The sequence below is a fragment of the Phragmites australis genome, chromosome 14 (assembly GCF_958298935.1).
Source record: "Phragmites australis chromosome 14, lpPhrAust1.1, whole genome shotgun sequence".
In the NCBI taxonomy this organism is placed as follows: Eukaryota; Viridiplantae; Streptophyta; class Magnoliopsida; order Poales; family Poaceae; genus Phragmites; species Phragmites australis.
This window is the reverse complement of record NC_084934.1, coordinates 23,096,057-23,119,507: the sequence shown is the minus strand read 5'-3', so window position 1 is coordinate 23,119,507 and position 23,451 is coordinate 23,096,057. Positions and strand designations below refer to the sequence as shown.

Genomic DNA, 23,451 nt, shown 5'->3' with positions numbered 1-23,451 from the left:
ACTGCCCTAGAGGGACATCCACTTGATGAACAGGAGGCTACACAGTATCGTAGCTTGGTTGGTGCTTTACAATATGTGACATTGACACATCCTGACATTGTATAATAAAAAACAAGGTAGGTCAATATTTACATGCACCAACTACACATCATTTGATAGTAGCAAAGAGAATGATGAGGTACTTGAGATATACATCCACGGTTGACCTAACAATAAGAAGGTCAAACTCAAGCCTTGTGCGTGATTTCTCTGATGTGGATTGGGCAGGGCGTTTTGATGATAGAAGATCTACATGAGGTTTTGCTTGCTTCTTTGGCTCTAATCTCATCACATGGAGTGCAAGAAAAGATCCCATGGTTTCGAGGTCTAGCACTGAAGCATAGTACAAGGCGCTTGCTAATGCAACTACAGAAATTGTTTGGGTACGGTCATTAATAGGCGAGTTGGGCATATTCCAGTCAAGGTCACCTTGTTTGTGGTGTGTTAATTTGGAAGCAACCTGTATATCCGCCAATCCAGTATTTCATGCTACAACAAAGCACATTGAAGTCAATTTTCCTTTTGTTTGAAAAAGAGTAGCGTGGAAGGTTTTTGACATTCGATTCATAGCACCACATGATCAGATTGCTGATGAGTTTACAAAGCCTTTGCCAATCAAGAAGCTTGAAGAATTTAGACACAATCTCAACTTAAAGTCGGTTTAGATTGAGGGAGACTGTTGGAAATCATAACAACTTAGGAAACAATTTGTACTCATGATTCTCCTCTATCTCTTTCCCTTGTATTTTGAACTCTGATCCTGCCGTGCATATTATGTATTGTAATATGTATATACTATATAATATAAGGAAACCGCCCCTAGAGAGGTGTGCTTGACAAAATACGTACCAGAGTTTACTCTTTCAAGCTCCCCTTTTCAAAACGTGGTCAAATGGTCATAAGAAATTATGAGAAAATTATGTTAGATAGTGGATGATATGATTAAGTAGCACCTAAAAGTTTAACTTCTTTTAATAGAAATAAAAACGACAAATGTTAGTGAACAGTTGCATTTCTCTTTTTTCTCCTTTCCTTTTTATTTTCAGGTTTTATTTTCAGCAGATTTGTTCTTTTTGTTTCTCAGTATATACATCAAGTTTAGGGTTGATTTTTTTATGCATGGTATATCCAATTTAGACCAATGTTGTCTAACTTCTTTTTGAAGTTTTTCATGACCATTTTCATCACAATTTGAGGAGTGGAAGCACAAGAGCACGAAGGGGTGGGTGCACTGGATGTGTTCCTGTTTCGATGTTGTGAACTACATCCGCCCAAGTTTGCTGGCAGCAAAACTCGACAAGGATGCAACCGCACAGTAGTTAGCTGCGGCTGCAGCTGCAGTTCATCTGAAAATGAGATGCCTGGCTCCAAGGTAAGCATATCATCTCTTCACGTTTGTTTTGTTGGCACCATGTACAAAACTGCAGATTTTCACGCGGTGATCAGAAGGAAACATGTAGTACGTCTAAGCTGAAGAAAGACATGGCAGCGTTGAAACATATGGCGAGTAGTTCTTCAATGTATGTCTGAACTCGGACCAGCTATCAAATTTAAAGTATTTTCTCATGTCTGATTGTTCCAGGCCGTTGAGTTTACAAGGACTAAGAAAACCTTAAAATCTCAAATCTGAGCAACTCTGAGTTGCCACTATCAGTAATGACCAGCAATGTTGTGTATGATATGAGCATTTGTAGCACTCCTTGTCTCCTTTACCGCCATCAAATTAGGAACTTGTTGCATCTCTAAGAGAATAGAGAGAATTTTTTGGGTGCCATTAAGGGTGCGTTTGGTTGGAGGATAATGTTAGATGGATTTTGTTTGGATAAAAAAGTTAGTTTTCTATTTAGTTAGTGAGATTAGGCGAATATGATAAATTAGTTTTATGTTTGGTTAGATGGATTGAATGAGCTGAATTGATTACGAAGACGTTTCGGCGAACTTACCCCCTTGCTTATAGGTGTTTTTCAGTTGATCTTGTTTAAGATGTGCCAGCTGAAGACACCGTTATAGTTTAGAGAAAGAGCAACGTCTTGAATGCTTAGCATCAACTTATCATTTGATAGCTGAACATTTGACAAAATTGAGATATAATGTATAGGCCGGAACCACTGTAATATTCCCATCATATGGTGCTATCGTCCTTTGTAACACTTCCCTTTTTTTTTTGGAAAATACTCTCATGCATAATACCACATATAGTTAAGTCCTCGGATGATGTTTGAAAAGACATCAAACTATCAGCTTCTTTCAAGAGCCCAGCACGCCCAAGCAGATCAACCATGCAACCGTAGTGCTCAATTCTTGGGTCAAGACCAAACTCTGCTCTCATCGAGTTGAAGAGCAGATTGCCTTCGTCCACCAAGCCTCCATGAGTACATGCCAAAATGACTCGAACAAATGTAATACCGTCTGATTTAACCCCTGTCATCTAAACAAAGTAAAATCAGCTTCAAGTTTCACCACGACAATGTCACAGTTAGCGACATGGTTTTAAGATTTTTTATCACTAGTTTTATGCTACCGAGCATGTTTGATTCTTCGCCACATGCTATCTTTGCAACAAATTGCAAATTGCATGCAAATGCTATGAAATAGGGAGAAAACATAAGAGTATACGTGTGACAACCATCCAAACAGTATTCTAATTAATTATTAAGCTGATCATTTATATAATTATAACTTTAATGATTAACCATAATATTATCCCGACAGTCCTAGTATGTGTTTTATGTCCAAGATCAGAAACATACATTTACAATATGATTCACCATATCAAGACATAATAAAAAGCGAGTAATAAAATTATATTACAAGTCTTTAAGTGATTACAATTTTACAATAATTTACATAACGAACATTAGAAGGATAAAAGACAGTTTCATCTTCTAATGGGTTAGAGTCACTACATAGCGGAAAAATACATGAACGATAAAAGATGGGTAGTGCTATGTGCCCATAAACACCACCTCAAAAGACATCTCCCGAGTAGATAGCACTACTCTTACCCGTCGCTAACGTCGACGGGCGTGAAGTAACCAAAAACTAATTCTTCCTCACCTGAAAAGCAAACAAGCGGTGTGAGTACGAAAGTACTCGCAAGACTTAATCCATATTAGATACTTAGTAAAAACCCAACTCCAAAAAAAATACATTTGAGGATACGTAGCAAGGAATCGGTCATAAAGGTTAAATGAATTTATTATGCAAAAGCGATTTCGATTCAAGTATGAGCTTATATAATCTAGCCAAAACCCTTCTATCTTGAGATTATACTCATATCATATCTGCCATTAGAACCATTTCAACTTGCCATCAACATCACCATTCATTTCCCAACATACCATGACATCATCCCAATATCGAAACTTTACGATTGATATAAAGGGACAGAAGCATGCTCATAACCGAGAGAGCGGTAATTCGAAATGATCTTACATCTTGCAAGGGTATATCTTTACCCATATGATACGATGACCATTCGGCTTGTGCTACCCACTAAAGTACACATGAGGGGTACTCAAGACAATCTTTTTCAATTGAACCCTGATTGTTTGAACATGCACCTATAGATGCAGAGGTCCACTATGGCTACTCATTGAGCACCCTACCTACGCCTAAAGGTGTGGAGGTAGCTAGAATTACACCTCGAGCAAACTAGATACCTATACAAGCCTATTATAACCACAACACATTTACGACGTTAGCTCTACAAGTATATTATGCCCACGACATCAAAGGCCAACAAGCCAAAAGGTCACAGCTACAAAAGGTATTCGGCTAATCTTACCATTATCTCGATATGTGGTATGGAAAGTGCTAGAGCCAATTACAACAACGGACGATGCTTAATCGATGCAAACGGTCTATAGCATCCGGGACTTCTTTCCCGTCCTACCCCTAGCACTGCCCATATCTCGTCTCGTCATTACACTCACACAACCCAACATGGTCATTATATTTGTGAACAACTAAATAAACCCTAAGCTCACGAGTGATGACCGAACCACCACTCGACTTGTACCGATGACCTGAGCTTGCTAAGCACTTCACATTCATTTTACGTTTGGCAAATACATGAGAGTCACCTAGGTACTACGAATCAAGAGATAAACAAAGTCAAGGTAGGGCAATGCAAAGTTAGGATCTACCCTCAGACTGACATTGACTCGCTAACATGCAAAGATACATAAGCATAATTTATCATATTAATATTACATGATCTAAAGTAATATGTAAAATATGCTTAGATACTTATCTTACTGCTCAACTTCATAACTATCAACCACAAAGTCTTGATCACCCTCGATCATGCCCACGCCACACTCCAGTCCTTCGTTCACTAAAGAAGAACACATGCAATGTGATAACCATGAATGAGGTGCAAAGATGTATGCTACAAGATGCATTACGGTAGAAGATGTAGCACAACAACAAGTTAAAAGTACAAGACGCGCGAAAGAACGATGAAGTATGTGATCTAAACAACCTCAGAATTTCTGACTGGAACTCGGAAGTTTTGGGTTGAACTCGAAACTTCCGAGTTTGGAACTTCTAGGTTAACCTCCGGACAGGGGTCCTCGGGTTGCAACATTTGATAGACTCGAAAGTTCCAGGTCAAGGTCGGAACTTCCGGTTTGGTCCGGAACATCTGGGTTTGGCTCCGAATGGGGTTCTCAGTTAATCCTAACTTGGCTTAACTCGGAACTTCCAAGTTATACCCAGAACTTCCAGATGGTCAGAACCTCCAGGTGTTACTCTAAACAGGGCACTCAGGTTGGCTTTTCTCAATTTAACCCAGAACTTCCGAGCTATACCCAGAATTTCCGGGTGGGGTTCTCAGGTAGCTCTAAATAGGATTACCTAGAACTTCCAGGTTCCTGCAAAACACATGTTTGCAATGGTTTCTCTACCGATTCAACTCACATGTCAAAAACTAAACTACATAAACATGCAATGGCACAATTACATTGGTTCTAGAACTATCTTGCTCACTCTACAAGCTCAATTCACTAACTCTAACTCATTTAAACATCCCTTCTAGCTCCATAACCTCAAAAACATTGGTGTTTTGCCATTTCTCGATTGCAGCCCACAAATCCCATCCAAACGCCAACTAATTAGTGCATTCTCACATGGAAAAACCCAGGAGACTTACCCCCACTGCCCTTGTTGACATTGGTGACTGTCAGTGAAGGGGAAAATGGAGGAAAAGCTTGGAGAAGAGGACCAAGTGCTGCTGAAAAATGTAGTGAAGCAAAGGTGATGAAAATGGTTTGCAAAACCTCCAAATCTTCATGAATGCACAAAAATCTTGGATGGACGGAGAGCTAAAGAGGTGGGGAATGCGGTGGTGTGACATGCATACCTCAAATCCTTGCTCTTGAGGTGAGATTTGGGGAGGGGAAATGAGCAAGCTTGAGGGAGGAGAGGGAGTTGTTGCCCTTTCTTGCTCTTTGGCCGGTTGGAGTGAGCAAGAGAGTGTGTGTGAGAGAGAGAGGGAGCACGTGAGAGAGTGAGGAGTGAGGTGGAGGGGTGGGACTGCTACAGCCCAAGAGAGGAGAGGGTGTGGGCCAACTATGTGGGCCCACATGCTAGAGAGACAAACTATTTCAGCTGAAAACATTGTTATCCCTCCTCAAAATCCTTCTCTCTTTTATTAGCCCAAGAGAGGGTGCTCTAGTGCTCCTAAATTCTAAGAATTTTATGTAGCAATAACAAAATGATACAAACCCTATTTAAATTGGATTCACCCTAAAAGCCTATGTGAGACGTAAACTAAACAAAAACTCTAACGTCGGGTATTTTCATAACTCAACGCAAAGTTAAGTCATCATTAGAATTTAGCAAGCACTCTAATGCTCAACAATTAAATATGATGCTTATGATGCATGATTAAGCTTATTGACATGATTACGGGTTTAGGATGTGACAACAAGCAAGAAATCTTCACCCTCAAACATTTCCTCGAACAGCTTCTCCGTCGCATAGTGTATGCAGAGAGCAGCGAGTTATACATGATCGTGTCCCTACGTGGCATTTCGTCGAACACCCTCCTGGCATCACGCAGGAGGTAGTTTTTGGCATAGAAGGAGACGAGCGTGGATTCGAGGGATGGTCATTGCCAAACGCAAAGTGCCTGAACTTGATTAGCAAGCCGTGGGAGCTGACAACGAACAGTACGGAAGAGGATGAGGCAGCAAGGGAGGAGAAGAGCAGGGTGAAGGAGAGCAGGGTGAGGAGGCAAAGGTGGTGCCGGTGGGTGCGGGAGAAGAAGGGGAGCAGGAGCGAGTGGTGGAGGCAGTTGTGGAGCGGTGTAGAGGGGCGAGATGATGACAAGTAGGACTCAAGCAGGAACGCGTGTAGAGATCGGTGGCGTCCTAAGAGGGGATGAATTAGGATACTTAAAACTAATTGGTTCCAAAAACTTTAGAAGATAAATTTATATCAATTTCTATCTAAATGTGCTCTAGTTCATCTAGTATGTCTACTCTATTATTCAAAAAGGTTTACAACATATAGCTAATCCTAGCCAACTACTCTAGGAAGGTAAATGAGCAAAGGTAGATTATATGTATGTAAATACAAAAATATTAAGAAGGTAGAGAGAGCAAACTTGACACAAAAATATTTTTATCTCGTGGTATCGATGGCTAAACACTACCCCTAGTCCACGTTAGAGCAGCCACCTACACTATAGCTTCCGAACGGCACCCAGTCACGGTCCTTGAGCCACCTACATCTCAAGTAGGTTGAGCCACCAAGGCATGGCCTCACCATAAGGCTCTCTTTTAGTCACTTGCCGTCGTCTTCATTTTGGACCTTGAGTCACCAAGGCAAGGGTCTCTGCATCCACGTACAATCTTCTTGTCGCCGTCCCACACCAAGTCGGAGGGTCAATAAGCATGAGCCACCAAGCCTCACGGTGTCGACGAGTCACTAAGACTCTAATGTGACTCGGTACAATGTAGAATCACTCGTTGATCATCTCTCTAGGCAGCAATACCTGTCAACAACTCTTTCTAGACCCATTAGCACTAATCACTCCTTAATCTTATGCTTAATTATCTTGGATGATCACTTTTAGTATTTTAGTAGCTTTGATGTTTTCTCAAGTGTCTATAAGCTTCTCTGGACTCCGGCACACTCAAATGACCAAGTGGGGGTATTTATAGCCTTAAACCCCCAAACTAGCTGTTGCTCCAACAGTCAAAAAAGACTGTGAACACCAGATGATCCGGCATCAATAGCAGTACAAATATCAGATCATCCGATATGTACAACAATAGAAACTAGCCATTGGAACTCCACTCAAACTCATTGTGAACACCGGATGTTCCTGCGTTATCTTGAACTCTTTCATTAGACTATCCAACATGTAGACTTGAGCCGATTGAGCCACTTCTCACTGAGCATTATTTGGCGTATAGATCTTCTGATCACCGGACCATCCAGCGTGTACAATCACACCAAAACTTGTCATTGCAACATCTTCTGGAAAATGTTCCGACGTAGCCAATCTTCATCGTCGGGCCATCTAATGTGTACAAAACTGCTGGGAAAAATGTTCCGGCATGTACAAACACCTCATCGTCGGACCATTCGACATGTACAATTTTCGTGAGACTTGTCGAATTCAATCCAATCTTTGTCCCGCTTCGGTGCCTTCTTCATATGTTGCATCCATGAGACCTACTAAATCATATACTTAACAAATATGTTAATCTCATTGATTATGTTATCATTAATCACTAAAATCATATACATGCCAAAAAGGACAATTTCTCTACAACGCGATGTAGCAGATGTCGTCGATAGAGAGAATGCGAAGGAGCAGCGACTATAGGCAGCGCATGCCGCGGTGGAGCAAGCGTGTGTGCATGTGCTTCGCTTTTTCCATGGGCGCGTGAGGCTCAGGTGAAAGGAGTTGGTGGGGGGGGAGGAAGCAAGCGGTGAGAAGAACACGAAGTCGAGAGGAACTGAGAAACACGGATGGCCTTGTCCATGTAATTTTGGGGGACCGACTCATTTGGCATCTCAGGGAATATTTCCTTCGGTTGGATGACTTCGTCCACTCTAGATCCACTAAACAAACACAAGGATGAGTCTAAAATCCCGGATGGGTTGATCCCATCCAACCTAGTATGCTGAACTAAACACACCCTAAAAGATAGCAAAATTCTCGATTTTCCATTAGAAAAGTTGCAGTCACTTCCATGCCACTAGTTTTCTTTTTCCCTTCCCTATTTGCCACTTTCCTTAGTATCGTTACCTAGAAAATGGCCAAAATGCCCCTGCTACAAGTGGCCCCACATGCAAGACTCCAAGCCAACACACCCCTCTCTCACAATTCTTCGCTCGCCACTGCCGCCCCTCCATCCCTGCAATGACACTTACTTGATGGAGGAATGTGCGCTAAAATCACGTGGGAGATGTGAGTCTTAGCTATGAGCTCGGCCGTCAGTTCGCGGTCAGGTACATCTAGGCTAGAGCTCGCCCCCGTGGAGTCCTCGCTGCCTCGTCTTAAGAGGTCATGTGGGAAGTGCAAGGAAGTGGAGCACACATGGCTAACAGGGCGCGGTTGTTGGACACGAAGTGGCACAACATTAGTGCGATGTAGGCAACGGTCGCACCATACCTTGGGTACATCAACAATCGTCTACACCCTTGTACCTTGACTGTAGATCTGGGGCCTCCTACGCCTCCTTCGTAGTTATTGTTCATCGGGGCCAAGCTGCACTGCTGCTGATGTGGAGTCCGGGTGGTGATGCTCATGAAGGAGGATATCCGTGTTTCGGCTACGGTATTATTCGTGTCCCAGCCAATGGGATTTGGTTCTATTTCCCCTATCTAAAATGTTTCATGTGATTCGTCCTGATGTTGTTGATTTTTCGGATAAGCTAAACACCAGTCTGTAGCTAGTTGTATTAAAGATTGACTTTGTTCTGTCATCTTCATGTCCGGCCATCCATTTGTGAGGAGAGTGTGTGTGTGATCCTATGGAGGAAGGGGAGAGAAGGAAGAACGAGGGATATGACAAGTGGGCCCCGTAGCCAAGATAGAAAAAGAGAAAGAAGTGTGAAGTGCAATGTTATCTTTCCCAGCACCACATAACATCCGTTATGTGTTTAAGTGACGGAATGGCACTGAAGAAAGTAAAAAATTAAAAGTAGTGGTATCAAAAGGAGCAACAAATTTTCAATGGTAAATCGATGATTTCGTTACCTTTTGGCACACAGGAATTATCTCAAGAGAATAAGATCACGAGTAAGGAACTGACAAGCAGGTCCACATTCAGAGAAAATCCAGTCAACAAAAGTAAACTTTCCAGGACTTGAAAAATCGCTCGCAAAAGGAGAATCCTTTAACATTCCCTCTTTAATGGGCCAGAACGATAGCCCATTGTTGTACATGATGTAGCAAGCCGTTGGGTCCATAAGTCTTTTGTTCTTCATTGACTTAATCAGCACAATGCACAAGATTTTTTTTTAAATATTATTGCTATCTACAGTAATTTCAAAAATATTACACGAACCATAAAATTACAAAAATAATACATATTCGCATCCTGATAAAAAAAAGGGATTTTCGCACTACAGGACACGAAAATAGTAGTTTTCGCAAGGATAGGACACAAAACTATTTTTTTAATATTGTTTGCTTAATTGTTTGCTCCCAGGACACAAAACTTTTTTTAATTTTTGTTACAGTACCCAGAGTAGTGGCGTGTCCTAGCTCGAAAACTCCTCGGATGAACAGTAATCACATGTTTTCCTAATTTTAGATTTTTCTCATTCTCTCTTCCTCTATTTGAACAGTCGGGTTCTCATGCTCCAAAATTCATAAAACTTTTTTTTAGTCATATAATTCATAATGAATCCATTTTAAAAGGATTCACATCAATACCCCATTTAGGCTTCAAAATAATAATAAAAAACTCTAAAGATGACTACTTTTAGAAATTCTAGCAATTTTTAAGCATCAAAGAAATTCCGAAAAATCTAGGAAAATCACTAAAATTCCTCTCATGTGACTTAATAATTTCTAAAGTTATTTCTGGCCCTAGGTTACTTGGTGAAAAAATAGTTTTTTTTCAAAGCTCCATTTATATGCATTTTTATCATTTCATGTGATATGCTCTTTTTAATTCAATTTGAATTCAAACAAATTGAAGCATGCACAAATTCATCCAAACTCTTATATGATCCATACAAATATGAATTTACACAATTTAGGGTGTGACATAAAATAAAAAAAAGAAATATCGATAATCAAGTACCTGCACAAAATTACATGTCTCCGAGATACCCTTCCTCTTCCTTTTCTTCTCCACTCTCGCTTACTTTGACCTGTCACACCCATGCGCCAAAGACAAATACCTACAATTTTTTAGATACCTGCAAGTACTTGTCTTTGATGCAGGGATGTGACAAGTCAAAGAAAGTGAAGGAGGAGAAGAAAAGGAAGAGGAAGGGTATCTAAGAGACATGTAATTTTGTGCAAGTACTTGTTCGATTGTCGACATTTTTTTTATTTGATGTCACACCCTAAATTGTGCAAATTCATATTTATATGTATTCCATAAGAGTTGGGATGAATTTGTGCATGTTTCAAACTATTTGAATTCAAATCAAATTAAAAAGAGCATATAACATAAAATGATAAAAATGCATATAAATAGAACATTGCAAAGGAACTTATTTTTTCACCAAGTAACTTAGGATTAAAAATAATTTTAGAAATTATTACACCACATGAGAAGAATTTAAGTAAATTTTTCTCAATTTTTGTGAATTTCTTTGAGGTCTTAAAAATTAATAGAAGTTCTAAAACTAGTCATATTTGGAGTTTTTATTTTGAAATCTACATAGGGTATTGATGTGAATCCTTTTAAAATGAATTCATCATGAATTATAGGACTTACAAAAAAAAATTCATAAATTTTGAAGCACGGCAACCCCACTGTTCAAATAGAGAAATAAGGAAGGAGAAAAATTCAGAAAAACATAATAAAACATGCTATTACTGTTCATCCGAGGAGTTTTCGAGCCTGGGCACGCGGTTACTCTGGGTACTGTAGAAAACATATTTTAAAATAGTTTTCACATTTTGGTCTTTTGAAAATTAGTTTTCGCGTCTTGGTCTAGTGAAAACTACTATTTTCTTGTGCTGGTCCTGAAAAAAACCCTTTTTCACAGGATCGAGCGAATAGGTATTATTTTTATAATTTTATGATTTTGTATAATATTTTTGAAATACTGTAGACAACAATATATTTAAAAAAGTTCCAATGCACAATGCACAATCCTATGAGAGAGCGCGCTGTCAGCACAAAGGTGTGGGTAGTGGGTACCACGGCTCAGAGAGAGACCTACCTGCTGCCGTGGCACTGGCAGATCAGCTGGCGCCAAGTCAGCACGCGGATATTTTATTTTTCACGGGTCCACCACCACTCGGATGGGACATTCCGTCCAGGTCAGCAACCAATAATTACGAGCACCGAGCGTACATATAGCTACGACTTTAATGGTGCCGTGCTGGCCCGATCTGACCTTGACATATCCTATCTCATATCGTGTTATTTTTAATAGGTATGATTGATCTATTATATTATATTTTATTAGTACGAGTTAATTTTAAAAAACACAAGTATAATGTTGTTGTTGTGTCGTGTTGGTTTAGTTACTTTCTTATTCCATATCTTCTGATAATACTTATATATTAATATTTGTATCTCTCATACTTCGTATCGTATAATAATATTTAGATATTTATCTCTTATCATTTCATATTTGTATCTCTCATACTTATATATTTATCTCTCATCAAACAAATAGGTATTAATGTCTAACGTTTTGTATCCGAAAGATTAGAGGATAAATACGATAAAATTATCATGCGGATTGTGTCGCGCTCTTTTCATATCGTGCCGATACGGATACGATCTAAACCATCATGTCATATTGGCACTTCCACTGTGCTAAGATACTAGACATGGTATAGCCATTGTATTCGTATCATACCAATCCGATCTAAAATACGAATCGTTCCGTGATTTATACCATACCAAAACATTGTACCATGAATGACTTAGAAATGGCACGATCAAGTCCTAACTATAAACGTATCTATGCCAACCGGAAGAATGGTTGTTCATTTTACATTTGTTTACTGCGACTAAGCTGTTCTGATCTGATTAGCAAGTAGTGGCCGCTCAGCTTTTTGAGCTGATTTCAACCGTTCATCAGCTTATCGTAGCTCCAAACATATTACTTTTATGAAAATCGAGGACATTCTATATATTTATGTCAACTAAAAAGCTACATAAAATCATACACCATTATATTTACTGTGAAAATTGAACTATTTTATAAGTCAGACACACACGTATACACGCTAGCGTGAATACACGATTTAATTACTAAACATATGCATATGCATACATTATTTCTCTTAGAATTTAATAAAAAAAATGTAAGGACACATGTTGAGTCTAGCATTCAAACCCGATGGACACCATAAGGACCTTAACTAACTAAATTATACTCAGTTTGGTGGAAAAATTGAACCTAATACGAAGAAAAAATAAATGGCCGAGAAATAGTAAACCACTTTATCGCTAGTCTAAATAGGTGTGACATGATTTTTTTTCGGTCGTGCTTACACAAGTGACTACAAACAAAAAGTCATACAATCTTTTTAGCCATCGAATACTAATCCAATGAACCAAATAACATCTTCCACTCTAATTTTATCTTTTTTATCTTCTTTCTCACCGCGCCACCACATCGCCTCTCCTTGCCTTGTACTTCCACCCCCACTCTCCTCCTCCCATCACTGACGGTGCAAGCGCTAACAACTCTACTTCCCAGCCCAGCTCCCTCCCACTGCTCGCGGTGACACCGTCTCAGGCAAGCCTAGGGAATCCGATCACCAAACCTAAAACCTCTCTACCCTAACCTTATGGCAGCGTCGACGGTAAGCATCGATAATTTCAGACAATTGAAGTATAGGAAATTCGTTTTTCATATGAGCGCATCTATTGTCATTATCTGCAAGGATGGATACAATCTAGTAGTCCTTAGAAAACGTTATCCGAAAACCTAATCTATAATCGGTGGGTGATGCACCTCTTCCTAACTTGGAACAGATTGCCATGGATTATGTAGAACGGTCACAAAGAAGTACCAACTTGACGATATTATATGGAGAAAACATGAAGAAACGCTTTTAAGCCAGATTCAGACTAATCTTATTGACATGCAAACACGCCAGTATGGCAGTATCCTTTTGTGCCCGGCTTCATATTGGATCCCAAGCCAGTATTGCTTGGCAAGCATCCTCGGCCTTTATTGGAGACCTGCAGGGACCAGGATTGATCCTTCCCGGCTCGCTCTGCTCTTGAGCTTTGCCAACTGACATACGGTTAATATTACTTTTCTACGTGATTGCGATGCTTGTTTTGAGAATAAATACTATGTAAAAAAAGTTCATAGGTGATAGATAATAACTCTCATAGGTGATGGGTTACATATCTGTTATTCCGAACGCGTCACTGATAACTAGTCATTGGTAACGGGTACAGATCCGTCATCAATAATATTATCATCGATTACGGGTCATACTGTTACCCATCACCTATGAGCGTCTCTCATATACTGGGTGACAGACATAATGACAGGTAATCTCTTCACCCGTCACTTATATCCTAACATAAGTAACGAATAACCTCTTCACCTGTCACTTATGTCTGTCACTTATGTGCTGAGAGGAATACATAAGTGACGGGTAAGATAGTTACCTATCACTTATATTTAATACAATGACGGGTAACTAGGTTACCCTCAGTTATGTGTATGTTACCCTATGGAAATATCCTGTTTTCAAGCTGCATCCTGGAGCGTAGCCAGGGTTTAACAGTCGTCTTCTCCCTGCAAACAACAGCAACACATCCAAATCTATATTGACAAACACGCATCACATAATCACAAATGTTACAAAGTTCCAATCAATTCATTACCGAATCACAAATGTTATAAAGTTCTAATCAACTCATATTACATATATATAAGACATCATAACCTCGGGATTCTATAGTGGAACTCATCATGTGTGCTTATGACTTGAACCACTAAGAACTCTATGATCCGTCGTAGAATCTCCAGAAGTGCACCGTCATCGAAAAAAAGAGCATCAAATTCCTGAATAATTTGATGCGTCACCAATGTCATGTTATCATAAAATTAAACTAATTACTAAAATTAGTTACGAATAATCTCATATTGAACTTACATCGGAGGATTTGATATCCTTCATGCGGAAAGTGAGGACCATGTTCCACGTAACATAGAATTCGCAGGTGTTGCTCGATGGTTGTTGGTGGCACTGCTGGAAAGAAAATTTAGTGTTAGATAAAAAGGAAAAAAAATAGCAACATAGAGTATATGGCATTCTGTTAGGTAGCATTTACCGTGAACCCGGTCTTGTGTGTCAATCTGCGGTCGACTTTCACGTCATAGTCAAGTTGAGATCGAATGTACTTGTCAAAAGCCCTGTATAAGGATGGATCGATTAGGGAGCATTTGAATGTTACAAAAGTTTAATATGTAAACTAAGTCAGGCATAACTTATGCGTCGAGCATTCCTTTTGCAGCGTTGTAATCACGCTCTCCAGGTTTGCCTTTTCTTCTTACTGGTCTTGACGAGTCGAGGTAGAACACCAAGTCTCACTTGAGGCAAATGACCAGTAAGATCCAATGGCTACCGGTGTTGTGGGCGCCCATCAAGTACTGCACTTTGGAGTATTGTTGCATTGCCCTGGCCATATGGTTCATAGTGTAATCTTGGTAAAGTTGGATGACTGATATTGTAATTATCTCAAGGTCAAGACATGCGATGGAATTCTTATTGTTCTTTGTTTCTTTCATCAAGTGTCTATAGGTAAAAACATAGTTAGATTCAAGACTTAGTGGTATTGATCAATAAATATTTAGTTTCAAGGGATTTACAATGTGAAGATCTGTAATAACGATATGTCCAGGCCATCAAGGTTGAAAAGATCATATAAGTCATTGAAACCCACAATGAAGTAGCCATCTTTATTACTTAAGAGGTGACGTCGTTTGTACTGTACGAGTATGGATGTGGCATTGCTGTCTCTAGAAGCTGCATGTGGTAAAAATTATGCAGGTCGGTACATGCTTGTCCCGCCCTTGCTAGGCCATCTACTGTCATCATGGGCTTCCCATATTGAAATTTCGTGTTGGCACTAGTCCACGCTGCTCCAATATCTATGGACTTCTTCACCGGTACAATGGTCTTCGACATCTTTGATAGGCTCTTCTTAGAGCCTTTCTTCTCCGTTACCTTTTCCTACTTCTTTGGGATCTTTGGGGGCGACGAAATTGGTTTTGGAAGTGAGACTGCTGGATGCGGAGGAGAAGACAGTGAAGCTAGCTTCTCTAGAGGAGGAGAAGATAGTGAAGCTACCTTCTCTGGAAGTGAGGGACGCGGTGGCGGTGCACTTGGAGCTCATCCAGACTAGGGGCACTGGATACAATGATGTTGCCCCTCTTCCACTGGATCATTTGGCGAAGAGCTTCTCCCATAGTTGTGACTTCATCATTGGGGGGAACTCCAACACGTGATCGGTGGCATTGCTATGTACCATGTCCACCGTAACCACGGCATAGCCTGCATGTATCGGGAACGTATGTAAGATGCGGACGTCTAGAAGCACCTGACCCCTTGCAACCTTGATGTGATACCCGCCAGGCCTGATTACAAGGCTACAGGGCATGGGCCCTTCTAGCAGGTCAACCGTATCCGGCTCAGTCATGGTAGCAACTACTTGTTGATCGACATCCTTGGAGGTGCAGCTACTCTTCCCTGCAGCTCTGGGGCTAGCTTCCGTTGGGATGGAAATATCTATTCCCTTTGCTGCAAGCTTCTCTATGATGTTTGCGTAAACTTTTCAGATGATATCATGTGTCAATGTATGTGTCAATGTCTGTGTCAATGCATCCACGTCCACTGCATGCCTCTTCCTCTTCTTGTACATCCTGAAGTCTTTAGGAAAATTGTATTTCTAGCACTGAGAACTTGATACACCTCGCAATTGACCTGGGTGCTCTGGGTTTCCCAGCGCCGCTGAGGGAACATCATGTTCCCTGACCCAAGTAAAAGAAACTTGGCTGGCTTCGGCTGCCTTTTCTTTTACTTTTTCTGTGACTGCCTAGGTTTCGATGTTTCTGAATGTGATTTCCCCGCTCTCGGACAGCTAACCCCTTGCACGCAAACATGACTACGATCATCCTAGGAATTGGAGCCAAGGATTATCGCGGCCTTCTATAGATAATCTTTTGTCCTATGCCTGCCATTTGGCCCCTCTCCCAGCGTACCCAGTTGCGTCGGTCATGTGGTTATGCTTGTTCCTAACCCGAAGCTGTTTCTTCTCCTCGCTCTCCTTTTTGAACCATTCTAAGTTCTTCATCTGCGCAAAAGCATCACAACCTTCCTCTTTCAAGTGCTTGTAGCTCTCGAAAGGTGCCACCCATTTAGCCAAGTACCGATTCACAAGCTTGCTCTTAAAGCTTTGGTAAAGTTTTGTGATTGCTTTCATTGCTGCATTGAGCGCAGCGATCATTTGATGTGCGCTCATTTTTCAGGGTACTTCAGATACTCCTTGACAAAATTATCGAACAAGTCCCTCTTAGCTTCATCACTGAGGTCTTCAAACTTAGTAGTTATCAGCACGCTCTCATGAGCAATGAGCCCTTCGACCCTCCGGAATCTATTTAGGGTCTTTTCATCCATAGGCAGCCCGTCAGCATCGATTTTCATGACGGTAACCTTATCTGTCGGCCACTGTATTTGTGACCTTGCCTTTCAGGCTCGTTCACCGCTACCGGGTGTCTGACTTGGAGACTACATTTCCACCATCTAGAGAGAAAATAAGGGAAAATGACATAAGCAAAAAAATACTCCTCCATTCAATAAGTATAAAATGCATTGACTCATATCAATACCTCTTCGACGGGATTGTATTCTTCGTCACTTGCCCGATGTTGGCTCTCCCGCATCGGTGACGGGTCAAGGCTCAGGTTGTGATACTAGCTTTCACTACTCCCGGAGGAGGACGAGTGTGTGCTTGGGCTCCTATCTACCCCATCTTGTACCGGGGCGGCCTCTAGTACTAGCATCCTCTGTGTTTTTGGTTTCTCAGGAGTAACAGTCTTCTTCTTCCCTATGGTTTCTTAGAGGAAAGAAAAGGAATCAAGGTTAAGGATTTTCTTAAGTTTGCAAAGTTGAACTATCTCCCTCTTCATTTTTATCAACTTTAGTCATTGCATGCAGCATGATCCCACATTCTATTTTTTTTCTGCCATCTTGGCATTAGTACTCTCCTATTCTAGCTGATATATATACCTTTGGGGATTAGCCATAGACATATATATGCTTTTAAAAATAGCTAGTTTGCATAGTCCATAGATAAAAAAAAATGTATTCCTTTCTTCTCACAGCTAGGAGCTATGTCAAGATATGGAGAATTATGATCGCCAAGATAATTCCATGAAATCCGACATTGTGTAGAATTCCACAAAAACATTCATAAGGATTGAGTCACTCCATGTGTGTTAACATTTTAGAGATCCTAATTTAATTATAATGACCAAAAGATAGCAATCAAAAATTTATTGTACACTAAATCAAGTTGGAGGACTTTAGGAAGATGTATCTATGTATTTTCTCAAAATTCAAATATCAATAAAGAGAAAACATCTACAGTAGTAAAGTCTCAAATAAGAAGGAATTCTTGGGTTACTTTTTGCCTTTTTTCTTAGATAATTATTGCGATCAACGGTCAATACACATGACCTTTGACAGCAAAATTGGAATAACAGTTTCAAATATCATGTGTAAACCATGAACTAGACATATGTGTGAAGCATGTATAAGTGTGCTCTCAGAAAATAAATAACAATTGACCCCAGGACTATTAAGTTTCTATCCCCTAATTGTTCTATTGAGTAAATTATCGATTGGGCAGATTATAAAGTTCTTAACTAGCTATAAAACCTGGTCAGTACCCTCAAGCCAAGTAATCTTATCACAGAGTGTGCCGCTGAATCGAATAGAACACTTAGATTCTGGATAGAACTAGTAAAGAGCTGCCAAGACAGATGTGGAAATGGAACAACAAGATCCAAACAATTACTCACAAAAGCAAAATGATGAATCAACTTCCTTGTCCAAAATCTAGTATTCTAAACAAGTTCTGAGTTAACGGCAGCACAACTTCTAAGGATCAATGATAATAATAGCTCACTATAAAACTGAATTAAGCATTGCACCTCGCATACAAGAACAGATCAGAGAGTGTTGTCAACGAGGACTTCTAGAGCTACCCAATACATTAAGCAAGATCACATGTCTTAAGCTATTGTACTCATAATCATGCCCAATCTCAGTAAATCAAGTCATCACCGAGCAACATAAGTTTGCACCAGAACCGTAGCTGCAAGCTACACCACTGTAGGCTTCACCTCGAGCTAAAATTTGAGAGGGGGGAAGGGCCCGGCGAGCTTCACCTCGGTGTGGGGTAGATCGTGGTGCGGTCGGCTCGGTTGGAGGGTGGTCGGAAGCGGCGGTCGACGGAGGGGGACCGTGGATGGGGAGGCTAGGGCGGCGCGTCGGGGATGAGGAGGTCGGGCAGCGCGTGGGAAGGCCGGGGCGACACATCAGGGACGAGGAGGCCGAGCGGCACATGGGAGGCCGGGGCGGCGCGTCGGCGACAAGGAGGCCAGGGCGGCGCGTCAGCGACAAGGAGGCCGGGCAGCGCGTGAGGAGGCTGAGGCACGTCAGGGATGAGAGCGATGTGTGAGGAGACTCTGGGTGACGGCGAACCCTAGCACAGGAAAAATGACTTAGGAAAAATAAACGTAGTGTGCGCGAGGACTCGGTATATATACAAATAGGTCATAGGTGACGGGTGATGAATGTCACCCGTCACCTATAAGTACCACACGTCACTTATTTTACGTAAAAAGTGACATGATAATATATCACCCATCACTTATGACTTGAAGTCATAGGTGATGAGTTAACAGTATCACCCGTCACCTATGACTTCTAATCAGTGACGGGTAAATAATATCACCCGTCACCTATCACTTTGAAAAAAAATCCAGATTCAAATTCATTAATATTACAAATTGACATTAATAATTTAAATTTGACATTAATATTGCAAATTGAATACATACAAATTTAAATATGACCTTAATATTACAAATTTGACATTAATATTACAAATTTGACATTAATATTACAAATTAAAATAACTTGAAACCTAAAATTCAAATTTGACATTAATATTACAAATTCAACACTCAAATTCAAATACGCATTTTTCGTGCTTTCTCAACATAGATCCCTTCATTATGATCGGAGCGCAGGTATTGAGTTTTCTCGATGCGCGAAAGGCGTGGCACGATTGCAGTAGCAAAAGGGGTGATTTCGTCGAATTGATTGAACTCCTGCTCATCAACGACTTTTGCAACTCTGATGATGCGTCTTTTCCCAACGAGAACCACATGATGTTTCTTCTTTGTTGTGTTGGTCACATAAAAAACTTGACGAACATCTTTAGCGAGTACGAAGGGTTTAGACTTGTATTCGACATGTTTGAGATCAACGCTAGTAAATTCATACTTGTCATTAGTGATGCCCTTTGCCCCATGTACCTAATGGCACCGAAACAGGACTACCTTGAATCCCAAGTAGTTCAGCTCCCAGACCTTCTCTATTTGACTGTAGTATGTACCCCTCTGCATGTTATTTTCACAAGCATCTATATGGACACCACTGTTCTGGTATATGCTCTTCTCATTTTGGAAAACCATGTAAAAATGTTTATCCGTTTATATCGTACCCTTGATATATCATAATTGTGTATATAAGGTCTGATGCTAATTTTTTTTTTATCAGATTACTTGTAGAAGTACTCGATTGTTTGATTCGATCTTAGAACCAAGTTATGAACCTTCACATATGTTGCCTTGCAACCCAAGCTTTGGTCTGCCCCAGATTCTCTTCAAGTAGCATCTTCTTGTGCTCATAGTCATATTGGTACACTTTGCTCATTTGTTGCAGCACGAGAAAATGAGCTTGGTCATATGCCTTCGGATCATGAGTAATTGTTATCTTCCCTAGAACCCCCACACCTGCGAGCCTCCCCTCATGGCGAGACTTAAGCACACCAATTGGGTTATTTGGGTTAATGTAATAACCAGACCACTTCAATGCCTCCTCTGTTGCGTAACCCTGCAAGATGCATCCCTCAGAAAAAGCTCAATTCCTTACGCACGACTTGAGAACGCCCATATATCTCTCATACAGAAACATGTGATGCAGGAACACGGGGCTAAGGTAGTATATTTTCTTCACAAGGTGAGTAGTGAGATGTACCATGATATCAAAAAAAAGGTGAGAAAATACACCTTAAGAAGACATAGAGTCTTAAGGTGTCTTCTTTTTAGCTCCTCCCCGTGCTCTCCCACCGCGACTCCGCTCGATCTCACCAGCCACCGACGAACTCGCCCCCGCCCCGCCCCCTGCCGCGTCTCTGGTGGCTCCCCACCGCCAGATCTGCCTCTGTCGCCCGCTCCCTCGCTAACCCCTCTCGTTTTGACGCCCCCGCCGCTGACCCTTGCCACTACGGTGGGTGGTGCCCTGCTGTCCCGCCCACCACCCGCCACCAACATCAGGTCGACGAGCCTTCTCGAGCCTCCCTCTAAGCCGACAGCCCCCAAAAACCTGAACCATAACCTTGAAAATCCCCAACCCTAACCCGATAGGAGCTCGTCGGAGAAGATCTCACCAGGGATGATGAGAGCTCGCTGGAGAAGAAGGACGTGCATGAATCTCCATGCAAAACATAAGGTATGAAATTCGATAGATTTTCTCTCTTTTTTTTCAATGGACAAGTAGCAATTTTTAAAATTTTATAGTAAATTTGACCCTATGTTACAATATAAATTGTATTCTCACAGGATCGAAATATTTAACTTTTTGTCACTCTATCAGAATAATAATTTCTTATTGAGAATAATAAATAGACTTTTTAGTCTATAACAATATATAGAGTAATAAATTTATCACTCTTCCTAATGATAGGATGGAAAAAAATCAAATGCCAATGGGCGGAGGCGGAGGTGTTGGGAATCGCAACTTGCGAGGCGATCAGGTGAAGGAGAGATGTGGCATATAAGACTGGTCTCGTGGGGGCATCTCTTCCTCCAATCCTCCTCCCGCTTCCGCCGCGGGCCATGACGTCGTCGTCGTCGCACCACCCGGACTCCTCCTCGCCCTCCTCCACCCCGCGAAACGGAGCCGGCGCCGGCGGCAACAGCCACCACCCGCCCCCTCTCCCACCGGCCCCGGCTGCTCCTCGTCACGCGCAGGCGCACAGGGGCCCGCAGGTGCGCCTCATGTGCAGCTTCGGAGGCCGCATCCTGCCGCGCCCGGGGGACCGCCAACTGCGCTACGTCGGCGGTGAGACCCGCATCGTCGCCGTCCCGCGCGCCGCTGCCTCCTACGCGGCCCTCGTCGCCGCGCTCGCCAAGGTGGCGCCCGCGCTATCCACGCCGGGGGCGCCCAGGCCCACGCTCAAGTACCAGCTGCCCCAGGACGACCTCGACTCGCTCATCTCCGTCACCTCCGACGACGACGTCGACCACCTCATGGACGAGTTCGACCGCCTCCACGAGCTCGCCTCCAACGTCGCCAAGCCGCCGCGCCTCCGCGTCTTCCTCTTCGCGCCCGCGTCGGACCACACCTCCGCCGCGGGAGCCTTCGGCCCCGGCCTCTCCGGAACCGGCGGCGAGGCCGCCACTGACCAGTGGTTCGTCGACGCGCTCAACGCCCCCGCGCCGCACCCCATCGAGCGCGGCCAATCCGAGGCCTCCTCGATCATCTCCGAGGTGCCCGACTACCTCTTCGGCCTCGACGCCGCCTCCGACGAGCCCAGCCCCGGCCCCGCGGCCGCCCGCAACAAGTCCGACACGGAGATGCAGCACCACGGCGAGGACGACGCGCCGGCTCCCGCGCCGGGCGTGCACCAGGCGCCGTACGCCGCGGAGGGATCGTCGTGGCCAGCCCCGCCCCTGCCGTACAAGGCGCAGCCCGTGTACTACCTCTCCGTGCCGCCGGTCCACTACCTCGACCCGGCTGCGCAGGGCGGCTACATGCCTCGGCCGGTCTACCACATTATCGGTGGCGGAGGAAGCGAGGCGCCCGGCAGAGATCCCCACGTAACCGGCGGCAACGTCTACGGCGTCCCGCGCCCCATGCAGCCGTTCCCGCAGATGATGTACGCGCCACCGCTCGCGGTCTTCTACACAGCGGAGGGGAAGCCGCCGCCCGAAAGTGGGGGCAACTCGTCGTAGGTGTGCCTGCCTGGAGCTGCAGCTAAGCTGTTGATCCAGATGATTGCGTATGATGCCTAAGCCAAGGAATTTTGCATTGCTGCGTGCTTTGTTAATTTTTTATCGTTTCGTCTTGTTCTAGTGGGTTGGTGTATAGACAAGGGAGGGTGGATGATGGATGTATATTGCAATTTTCGTCGAGTGAAATATGTTCTTCAAATATAGTTATTGGAGTATACTATTCTGTGTGATTAGTAGCAAGTTAATCTAGTGTGGATTCATATATTCTAGGTGGGTCTGGAAGCCAAATTTTGTGCATTTTGTTGCATAAACTGGATGTTGGATGAATGGTGCAAGAATTATGTGCTGTAAAATGTTTGCTTGCTTGCGACCTTCGAATGTCTACTTAATTTAGGCATCTGGACTACCCAGCTTTTGTTGAGTGGTGCATTGAATCATAGAGATCATATTTAGCCTGTTGCGTCATTAGTTTGATGATTTTATTTGTTCATGTTGGTATTGAGTTTGTATGCTCGTGGTTGATCTTCAATTTTCTTCTGCTGATCTACTGGCAGTGAACCAGTTATATCTCCTGATGATTCTAAGCTTGGAATAGAATGTATAGTATCCACTTTTCTTCTGATGATACACGGAAGACATTTTTGTGCATTTTCGTTACATAAGCTGGATGCTAATCAATGTTCTACGCAGAATGTATAGTGCTACGCTTTTATCGAGTGCTTTACCGAGTTTGTTCTAGCTTTGATCTTGGATATCATATTTGTCTTGTTTACCTTGGTAGTTTCATGATTTCATTTGTTCAAGGTAGTATCGAGTTTCCATCCTTGCGGTTGATCTCTAACTCTGAACAACACATTTTCTGGTAGTGAGCCAGTGACATCTCCTGATGATTCTGTACTTGTAACGGCATGTAAAGTATCCACTTTTCTTCTGTATAAAATGCAGAGAGAAAGAATGTTCCTTTGTT

General features: G+C 42.3%; 1 protein-coding gene across 1 annotated transcript; it reads left to right on the top strand.

Annotated features, from left to right (window-relative positions):
- The first annotated feature begins 21,260 nt into the window (after window positions 1–21,260).
- LOC133891290 (uncharacterized) lies at window positions 21,261–22,846 on the top strand. The gene has a single exon (XM_062332001.1). The coding sequence runs from the start codon at window positions 21,366–21,368 to the stop codon at window positions 22,482–22,484; it is 1,119 nt and encodes a 372-aa protein (XP_062187985.1). The 5' UTR covers window positions 21,261–21,365; the 3' UTR covers window positions 22,485–22,846.
- Window positions 22,847–23,451: the final 605 nt, after the last annotated feature.

Coding starts and splice junctions, on each gene's coding strand:
- LOC133891290 (XM_062332001.1), top strand. CDS start 21,366: ATGACGTCGTCGTCGTCGCACCACCCGGACTCCTCCTCGCCCTCCTCC.